We start from the raw sequence: 11,494 nt of genomic DNA, 5'->3' as shown, positions 1-11,494 counted from the left end.
TGTCTGGTGGTGCTACGAGAGGAAGAAGGTTAAGTGGGCCTTACTATACACAAACACTACACTTACACTTTCTGTTACATTTACACGTACATACATTCCCTTCTTTTTTATACACTTTCTTTTTTACATTTTATACTTCTCACTTACCCTTAATTTTTTTGTCCTGTTCATCTTGGCTTTTCGCCCTCTTTCCCTGTCTGAACTTCTTTAAAGATTTTGACCTTTCCCTGACTTTGACTATTTTCCTGACTTATGTCATTTCTTCCCGATTGTGTCCTGCATTTTACTCAATTTTTCTTTTGAATCATAAATCCTCTGTTTGAGGTACACATTTGACCATTTAGCATTTGTAGCCCATACGACTAGTGAGCTGGTGCACCTACCTATTTGACTGATAATAGTCATAAGACAAGACAAGATAAACTATCGTAGAAGTTTTCAGAGGGCAACAACTACATCCTTCTGTTCCCCGCTTCCTCAACCGTACTTGTATTCTTCCCTGAAGGGGACATAACTTATCTACTCTGTACTATAATTCTTTTGTTAAGTAATTCGCTTTTATAATTTGTTATACGCTTAATACACGTAATAACTGCCCAATGGTCTTTGCTACCTGGTACATAAAAATTGTGAAGAAGAACTTACTGTTTTCAAACTGCATTTATTATGTATTTTATTAAAATCTGATCGTATGTTTGATTGCAAGTGTAAAGTTGCTGTGAACGGTCTTGTCAATCATTTCATTAACACTGGCAGCTTAAAAGTCAAGGGAAGTATAAGAACAGTGTCAAATTCTTATTACATTTGAAGTCATAATGGCTGGTGAGTCACCTGTTAAGTTGGAATTGATGTGCAAAGAAGAAATTTATTATGACTTACCACAGGTATATCCACTCGAAGGGAAAGGGTGGACATATGAACTGATGACTGACAACAAAGAATTAGTATTATCTACAACGGAAGGAGAGCAAACAATGGAGAAGGATGCAGCTATGTATTCTTTGGATGAGAAACTAAACGTTGATACGGTGAAATCAGAATTTGCCGTAGAACATCCTGCATTTGAAAGTGATATTGAAACGCCAAGAAAACTAGTGGTTCAAGAGACTTGCGCGTCACACTCAAAGGACTCCCAACAATTAACAACAAATAGTTTAAATTCAGTTCGGCCAGAAAGGTAATATTCAATTTTTCATAAAGTAATTGGCTCAGATTAATAATACGGATACATTGGTTCGGAAAGTTTGCAAGGTTAAAGGCAATAATTCATGAATAATATTTAGGTATGGGAGATATCTCGAATGTAGATTACTAATCTCCAATTTGGAAATGAGATGGCACACATAGACTAACTGTATACAAAATTATGATAATAAGATCAATACCGTCGTTACAAATCTTATGTAGTTCGAAACATGATAATATAATAATTCTTTATTATTAATTACGAATTTCTAACCAAATTCTTTACTCTTGTATACATTTACAATATGGGTGCTCGACGATAGTGTTTTGTATTTTTTTTAGGTAAAGTGACCGATCGTGAGAATGAAATTTATCTTGAAATGTTCGAAATCTTAATGCAAAATGGTTATACTGTAACAAAAACTATGGACGTTTGTTATTTTATTTAGGATTTATCTCGAATGAGTCTACCCTCTCCTTTCCGGAGGGCTTTGAAAAACATTAATAAAATGCAAGAAAAAAGAGTATTCTATACAAAACAATGCATGTTCATTAGTTGTAGATGACCATACATACATAAATTCGGCAAATTTTTACTTTGAGCCAAACAGTGACTTCAACCGATTCATGTGATGCGATTACAAATACTAACACAGTGAAAGTAATGTACGATGTTAAGAATTATACTATAAGTACAAGGGCCACAATGTTACTAAACGATGTTAAGAATTATACTATAAGTACAAGGGCCACAATGTTACTAAACATCAATTCAGGTGAAGCGGTGACTATGAATTTTCAGATCTAAATGGGGGGCTACCGCCCCCCAACCCCCTGCTCAAGTACCATAAAAACATCCAAAATAATAATAAATAATCACACCACTACTATAAAGCTAAGATAAGAAGGGAAAAATTAAAAAAAAAACACTCGTCTCTAATCATAAATCAGTGCATGACAAAGAAAAAAAAAATACATCTCAACAAGACAATAGGACAAGCAGCAGCAAACTTTGCCTAATACTCAAATGCAAAACAAATCAAGAATAAAAATAATATGAATTAAAAAAAGAAAACACTCACCATTTCGCCATAGGAGAACACTCATGAATAATGAACTCATAACTGCTGATTCCACACACGAAAAAATAAGATACCAAGAACACATGCACAATACTCAAAATTACTGAAAAATGTTCCTTTCCGCACACACGTCGTTTTATTAAACCGAGCACACTTGCTATTATTACAAACAAGAAACCAATAAACGTCCACTTTTACAATACGTCGAAAATATCTTCAGCTTAGACCACAACTATGATAGGTTTTCTCTAACTCAATTCAACCAATTCAATTACGAGCTTCGCGCATGCCACAAACAGCAGCACACACATACATGCACACAAAACATGTGATATCACACTAACCAACTACCATATGACTACACAAACACCTAGTGGGAAAAATATGAACTAAGACGTCACACCAAAGGCACGAACAGTTCTAACAAGTGTCTCACGCACAAACAGTTCCAGGAAGTAACTGAACCTATAAGAACCGATTAAAGTGACAGTTGGAGTCAAAGTAAAGACTTACCATAAATTCATTTCATACCGGTATTCATTTCTTTCAAGAAAGTCGACTTTAAATGTATTCAGCAATCATTTCTAAGATATGGACATATATTTCTCCATACAGGCTCACTTTAAGGTCCTATTGCACGTAGGCGATACAAGAATTATTGTACAGCGGTGGACACTTCTAAATGGTACAGCCATATGGAGATTTACGGCTAAGGTGTACCATTTAGAAGTGTCCACCGCTGTACAAACAACACTAACCAATATGTGCTTGATGGTCGGTAAAAGAAAAAGATTGCTATGTAAATTAGTCAAGGCTCAGGATGTTGGTCTGATTGGAAGCAAAAGGATGCGTTGGTTAGTACCAATTGGGTCAACGCAAATAAGTATACACAAAAACAAGGATAGCGCAAAACACTGTGTATAGCATAAACTTACATATCATACGTGTATAATATGTATTTTTACGTTCCCAAAGATATTATAAGTAACATCCTGAAATGTTTTCATTGCTTGCATATTTGTGTTCCAGAGTAACACAATACATTAGGAACGTAAATATGTTACTTATGTGGATTCCTTAACTCCCAAATATTTTTTTTCCGTGTCATGATTTAGCACATTGAATTTTGTTTTTCATGTAACTTACAGTGGTTGCTAGCTACTTTGTGAATGAATTTATGTACAATACGGTATTATTTGAACTGTTATTACGAATTAGTTCTTTATCTTTTATAGTAAACATCGACCGAATAATGTTTTCATATTGGCTGGTCTTGTATAGAAATTCAAACCGTAGAGTTTGTATACTTCAAAGTACTTTTATGCAAGACATCACAGTTTTGAAGAAACTGTAGGCTATGTATCATTATTTGGTTTACCAGAACAGGGAAAATGGAAGTGTTAAAGATGATGTTAGAAATCTACTTTCTCCCTCTCTGTCATCATGTAAGAAAGGTGAAGCTCGGTTGATATACTAATTTATAACAGCAAGTTAACATGCACTTATGACTAACAATATGTAAAAGAGTACTATAGAGGTCAAAGAGCCCAAAATATTGCGAAGACTAGAGAAGAGAGATTAATCAAATAGGGCTGCAATTAGTATCGAATACATAGTTTTTAGGCTCAATAGTTCTCGCTCATTGGTATTAATTTAGCGCAATTTTTGTAATAATATTTATTATTATAATTATGACTAGAAGTGGCAATTGTATCGGCAATGGACATGGAAATTGCAAGAACGTTGGTCTTCATATTTATTCTCATCAGTTCCTTATTTCAAAATATTTTGTTTATGCATTATTTTTTTCTGAAGCTAGTGCTATTTCGCCTGCTACAGGAAAAATACAAGTTTGTGCAGTAAAGTAATTTTTACATAGACTTCTATATATATATATATATATATATATATATATCAGTGTTTGAACATAGCATACAACAAGAAAAATAACTGCAAAATATACATTATTAGTAATAACCTATTGAGTAATCCAGGACAATACAGGGTTATTCCATGTGGCTAAGCGGTTAGTGTACGCGCCTTTGCCGTGGGAGACCCGGGTTCGATTCCCGGCGGGAGCTCATATGATTCGGATTCCACGTTAATCAGTAGGTCCACGTCTCATATAGCTTTGCTGCTGAACGGGACGTTAAACTCAAAATCAACTCAGCAGTTACTCCACTGATGTATAAAAGTATTTATAACAATTTTAGGCATCAGTGCTCCCTACAATGTCGAAACACGTCTAAAATAAATACGAAAGTAGGAAATAATTTGTGACTCATATTTGGGTACGTTTTCTCTTTAAGGTCTACCAACATTTAACGTCATTTCACTTACCTTACAAAATGGCGTAATTCGAAATTGTAACTCCTATGTTTAAAAGCCGAACGCTCGCCATTAATAGATCCAGATTCAAAACATGTTACAGATAAAACGATTTGGAAGATTTTTATAGCTCATACCTAAGATATTGTTATCCTTTGTTAGATTGTAGAACACTATAGCTAATTATTTCACTCATCGAATACCGAGAACGTTATTTGAAGTAAGACCGTAGTTCCTCAGAGCGCGTAAATGTGATGTCAAAATTTTTAATAGGTAAGAAACAGAAGAAATGGATAATTTTAGTTTCTGTTATCTGCGAACATACTTGTATCCTTTATATTGTATCAGATAACAATAAATAATGCATTTCCCTCAGTTAATACGGATAAGATAATTTCGAATTATATCCTTCGCGTTGAGAAGCGGAAAAACTAGTATCAACTACAAGATCGATGGTATTTCAAGAATAAGATTTACAAACATTTTCGTAACATGTTTCGGATTTGTACCTTTCAATTGCAACTATTCCACAACCAATCTTGAGAAACGAATAATTTATTTCTTTTCATTTTTAGCAGTTAAGTGTAACAAATTTAGAGTTTGTTTTTTCTAGAATTTAGACATTTGTAAGAATATCCCTAGCTGGAAGAAAGTTCTATTTCGTTCTATTTTTAGCGCTTTCCGATTCGAAATTTTTGTTTGCGTTGCTCTGAGCCTATCTTAGAATTCTGTTTTTGATATCGTGCTATTCCTACTAGAAGAGGGAAGTAAATCCTGAGGTTTTTTTTAATGAATGAAGGGGGAAGTGTTATAGTCCGTACTGATAAACAAGGATAGAAATCTTGATCGTAGCATCAACTTGTTTCAAACTTTTTGATCAGAACGGGTCCTACTCTGATTATAACTGCAGATAATATAATTCTGAGATCATTCATTCTTTTTAGGCGACTGAAATGAATTGAGATCTTATTTGAGAATATAAAGGAATGTAAGAATATCCCAGGCAAAAAAAGAATATGAAAAATGCCTAATCATTCTATTTGAAACATGTTTCGAACTTTAACAGCTATTGGCAGTTATTTTGCTTCTACCTGCAGAGGATGCAATTTGAGATCAGGTCTTCGTTACTAAGTGAGTGAAATAAATTTTGTTACTCTGCTTTTAGATTTTAGACACACATGAGAAAGGCCGTAGATACAAGTACCCCAGGATTTTTTTTTGTTTTTCTTTTAAGAATAGTTTTCAGAATACAAGATTAAGAATAGATTTATCAGTGCAAAAAACTACGCACTTTTTTTTTTTTTTTTTTTTTTTTTTTTACAAAATAGAATCCTAATACCTTTAAAAAGTGTGTCCGACGTTGGTTTCCTCTTTGTGGGTTTCCTTTAAAAGATGGTCATTATGACTAGAAATCCATTTCAAAGCAACGTTAGAGTCAATTTTTGTTAAGAGCAGCAGCATTTTCTCAGAGGATATCCTCCTAGTACATTTGAAAAGTGTATTTTTTAACGGGTTTTCTTTCTTCTATATAGTACTCCTGTAGGCTGAGATCACGATTATTATTTAGATTGATTTCAGAGCTATGTCAAGTTAATTTTATTGCGGTGTACTGTTGTACTCACAAAATGCCAGCAAAACGTTATTTATTTAATTATTTGCGTGTAAATTTGCCCTCTACAGCCCATATTAGGAATATAATCCTCAGTACAAATTTATTAAGTACATCCCGCCTTTTGAACAACGGTTTCATAGTAGAATGGAAAAATACACCTTCTAAGCAGCATTTCATTCTTGTATGCAGGCTTACGTTAGAAAAGCACAATGATGACTGTTTTAGGAAAAAAACTATTGTCTATTTTATGAGATTTCTTGCACATTGGAATATATTTTATGATCCAATCGAAAGTGCAGGAGCGTGAGAGTACAAGGAACCAAGACAGACGAAGATGTTATGGAGCCAAGGGTTTATGGTTTACTTGTATATAAGTTTTTTAAATACATTTTGTGTTTCCACGTATTTTTCCCTTTCTTTAAATTGCATAATTTCTTAACTTTTTAAATATTTTTTTTTACACTATTTTTGACTGTATTCCACCAGGATCAGTTTTCTCTTATCTTGTCGGTACTCGTGTATTTATAGCATTTACCCAACTTCAAACTGGCTTTTTGCACATGTCCATACTTTTTGCAATTGAAGATGTAAACTCTGAGCTATTCGATATAAAATCAGGAAATTGAAGGTGAAGCCTTAAAAATTAAAGTTAAATTTAACAACTAGCATAACCTACTCTATTTTCCTGCATATAATTAGTACTTCTGGTTTCAAAATTGATTTCCGTAGAATGAGCATTGTAAAAGCTCTCAGGAAGTGATTTTTTGCCTGGGATGAAGCATCTCAAGCATATGTTCCATCTTCTGCGTTGAAATCTTATACAAATAAAACCTGGTTAATACTAGCCACTACCGATTTAAATTTTATCGCCAGAGAACGAAAATATAGCAAGAAGAAAAATTTCAACAAACAATTGAGTGTCAAACATAACACGATCCTTGACAATACTCTACCAAATCAAGAAGTGTCTAAATTTAATATTAATCTAGGTTTCAACAGTTAATTCTACATGACAATCGCGGAATGGAATTGCATTTTTACAATGAGAGATACACTAATGGTTTAGTTTAGTACTTCCGTTGTAAGATAAGATGCCACATTTTTACACTAACCGCTATTCAAAGCAGATAGATTCAAATTAACCATTGTGGTATTAATATTTGTCATCATAGGACGAAAACGGTAACAGTCAGTAGTAAACGGTTTGTACAACCGATTGAGTGTTTGGAATGGCCATATAACAACCCACAGCGCTTTATCAAGTCGGAATATTTTGAAAGTTTCTAAACGGGTAATTTCAATACTGATTTCTGTAGAGTAAAGACTATAAAAGATATCGAGATACGGTTTCGTACAATCCATTCAGCTTCTTAAGAATAGGTCTATCTCCTCCGTTAACCCTCTATTCAAACGGTAAGCATTTCAAGTTAGCCATTTCCCGTTTTAGCATTTATCCTTACAGAGCAGAAGAGGTATCATATAGGAAAAGGCGGCTTTATGCAAACAATTGAATGTTTAAATTGAGCATATCATGATTACCCACAGAACACTACATGAAACGAACATGGTTCAAATTCACTATTATAACCGTTTTCAATATATTTTTCAACTTTTATTGCCATAGAACAGAAACGATAGCATATAACCAGAATCAGTTTTCTGCAAGCGATTGAGCGTCTCAATACAATATATAATGACAATTCCCGACACTGTCAAATAGGGAAGTTGTATAAATTAACCATTAGATTCAATTTTAATACTTATTTTCTCAGAGGAAGAATGGCAAAATCTATCAGGTTGCTGTTTCTTGTAATCGATTCTCTATTTAAATATTATGTTCACTTCCTCCGTCCCAACGATACATTCTCTTTCCTTCCATAACTTTCTGTTCAAATTGGAAGTGCTTCAAATTAACGATTTTTTAGCATATCTAGTTAGCATATTGTGCTGCGGAGAGTACATTTCTGAATATAAATAAACATTATTGGAAACGTCATGTATAACTTAGACCCCTTTTATTATGGGGTTGTCAGGTGAGCTGTGTGAAAGCAATTAAATTAATGCACTTTCGAACTATCTGTAGCCAGATTGAACTATGTAGTTTTTAATGATTTTTGATAAATTAGCGCCTTTGAAAACAGTGATAGATAAGCTCACATTAAAAGATAATGTAACAATATAGCAAATTACCTTTTTTTGTGGTATTGGAGATACTGGGTTTAAAGTTTCACACGTACTTGTTGACATCTCGAAAATGCAGTTATGGTAGTTCAATTTGGCTTCAAACAGCTTGATTACCATTGGTGCAGTGCCACGTTATATATATATATATATATATATATATATATATATATATATATATATATATATATATATATATACCATTTAACTTTTTTCACTTTGATCTGTTTACATGACAAGAAACAAGGACATTGTTACCTTAAATCATGAATATTTTCAATTCTGTACTATCATGACAGAGTTTGTTAGTTATGACACCTTAATTCACTTTTTTTAGTATATCCATTTCATACTGCATTAACAGAAACGATTCAATGTTGTCTTGACTGAGATTCGCCCTTAATCTAGATTCAATAATCTTGAGTTTGAAAAACGCTCGTTAAAAATTTACATATGGTAGGGGGATCGTAAGGAGGAATTTGTACACTTTAAAGAGCTATGTATAACATAAGACATACATGGGACATTCGTATATAATTTTGATCGCACCCGTGAAGCAAGACGTGCTAGCCGTCTTAGAGTTGATTTTTTACATCTCTGGTTCAATATCGTCTCACCATGTTTCCTCTTCATACTCACTACTTATATATTCACTATCATATTCACTCACAAGATCTCGTTTCGGTTTTAGATCGAACCTCTGCAAATAATTTTAGTTCGTCGATAAGTTTTCCTTTCTCTAGTCGATAAGTTCCCCACAGATTTGGTTCATTGCTTTTTTAGCGTAGTTCGAATTTTAAATCAGGAAGCCGCCTTGGATCGGAACACACCAATTCATGGTAAGAGATTTCGTGTTTCGAATACCAGTTAGTCATACTTTGATTTTGTCAAGGACATCATTGAAAACACACAGTGTGAAACTTTTCTCTTCTGTATTTCCTATTATTTCATGACATGCCAATTCAGTTCACACAGTTACATTCTATGGAAAGAAACGTTTCAAACTATCGCAGGGAAAGGTATGCACAGTTTTATATGAGTTGATCACAGAGAAACTTAAGCCCCCTCATCGTGTCTTCGGCAACTTCCTCTCACCAGCTGCCACTATCCCTACAACGTCGTGCTCCGCGTGACACGCAATATGTTGCGCTCCTTGTGGCTTACAACGACATTGCTCTTGCTAAACCAGTTTTATCTTATTGTTAACACGTTGTGTGAAATGCCCCGTAGGTAATTTCTCCGTGACTAAGAACGCAGTTTCAGAACTGGAGCACACTAATGGATGCAACATAGATGTTTTCAATTTTGTATCCAAGAGAATCGTCTAGGAAATTTAAATGAGATTTTTATTACTTGTTTACGGTAATGAAAAATTTGTTAATCAATTCCTTTATTTTTTAACTGAGTGTTATGTGAAAAGTAACTAAATATCAAAAGCGTATCGTGACATGTCAGCATATGATTCTGGTACTACTTTCCTAGTGTATACATCAGCGAAACTGACACCTGCGGAACAATTTGCAATCAAGCAAAGGGAGGGAAATAAATAATATATACTCAGTGCCTTCACGAATCGTACTACAAACAAATGTTGAAAGCTACGGTTGGTAACTACTCTTTACAGCTCTTATACGATACAACTTCTATACATTATTCATCTTACCATCTTCTTCCAAAACAAAACGCAGTGAACGTAACGAAATGATAAATATATCATAATAAGCTACAATGTTTGTAAATTTGTCTTAACACAGGTACCGTAGCGAGTCATCAAAGTTGCCAGAAGGCAGTTTTATAACTTTTACATTTGAAACCAAATGTTTAATCGAATATTTCTGATTAAGGCCTACACATCCAGGATAACAGTGTTACCAGCTTCAAATCTGAAGAATATTGCTAGACAACCAAATATTTAAACATGTACAAATTTTGGCCTGAAATTCAAATTGAAATGTCGAATCTAATACAATCCATAGAGATAATAGTGTCATACATCGATTACTTTATCTGTGTAGATTAAAACTTCACAAAACTATCATGTGTTCAATCGAGTCAGCTTGCCGAGGAAACGATCTATCTTACTCGTTGAAGACCTGCTCAAACTTGAAGCGATTAAAGTTATCTGTCTCCTGTTTCAAAATTTATCATTATAAAACGAAAGTGGTAACAGGATCGAGGAGCTGTTTTCTTGCAAATCATTAGTATTGTTATTATCTGATTTTCATATAGAAAAATTGTATAAGATGTCGAAAAGCTCTTCTGTGTTCGGGTCAGCGGCCCAACGATACGTTCTATTTCCTTCCGTAACTTTCCATTCAAATTGGAAGTGCTTCAAATTAAGGATTTTTTTCAACATTCATCTCTATAGAAGTGAGTTACGCATAGCTAGTAATAGTTTTTGAGCTAAATCCAGCTTCCAAGGAACAGATTCTATCTTCGATCTTCTTACTCTATATCAGCAAGTTGTTACACATGTATACTTGGAATTTAAGTATTATATTCGCATATTTCGGAAGTCTTAGTTTCACACTGTGAAACGATATTCAATTGTTTAAGGGGGCGCGGTGGCTCAGTGGTAGAGCGTTCACCTCTGGTGCTTGGGGTCCCGGGTTCGATCCCAGCCCCCGCCAAGTGAACTTTGTGGTGGACAAACACCGTGCTCGTGGGTTTTCTCGGGGTTCTTCCGTTTCCTCCCACTTTCTTCATTCCACCATTTCACTCATCTCTCTCCATCACCGTCTCCTTTAGCCTAACCGGCATAACCGTGGGACGTAAAACTTGAAGATTTCATTTCATTTCAATTGTTTAAATTGGGTACAGGATAACCCTTGTAATACACCGCACCAGGTTGATACTGTTAGTTATCCATTAAAAGGTTGGGATATGTAACAGATATTTGGGAGAAGTTATGTGAATAGTTAAAAAAAAAATAATGCCGCCTTCCCAGTTTATCCTTCACTGCCATCAGTTTAAACCTTTATCCTGGTTTGAAATGTTATCCTAGTACAAAGGAATGCTGTTATTTTGATCTTCAGTCAATGAGATATGACACGGAAAGTTTTTACTATTCCGACATTTACGTTGGGATACGGCTGTTTTGGTGTAG

General features: G+C 34.3%; 1 protein-coding gene across 1 annotated transcript in view; it reads left to right on the top strand.

The window, feature by feature from the left end:
* The first annotated feature begins 400 nt into the window (after positions 1 to 400).
* LOC145674512 (uncharacterized) overlaps positions 401 to 11,494 on the top strand; it is a 28,590-nt gene continuing 17,496 nt past the window's right edge. Inside the window, exon 1 of the mRNA XM_081744667.1 lies at positions 401 to 1,177. Coding sequence (XP_081600793.1) covers positions 816 to 1,177 — 362 coding nt within the window. The 5' untranslated portion in view covers positions 401 to 815. The remainder of the gene's footprint in view (positions 1,178 to 11,494) is intronic.

This window comes from Thermobia domestica, chromosome 17 (assembly GCF_964235325.1).
Source record: "Thermobia domestica chromosome 17, izTheDome1.hap1.1, whole genome shotgun sequence".
Classification (NCBI taxonomy): domain Eukaryota; kingdom Metazoa; phylum Arthropoda; class Insecta; order Zygentoma; family Lepismatidae; genus Thermobia; species Thermobia domestica.
Note: the sequence above shows the minus strand (reverse complement) of the source record. Positions and strands in the feature narration are given on the sequence as shown.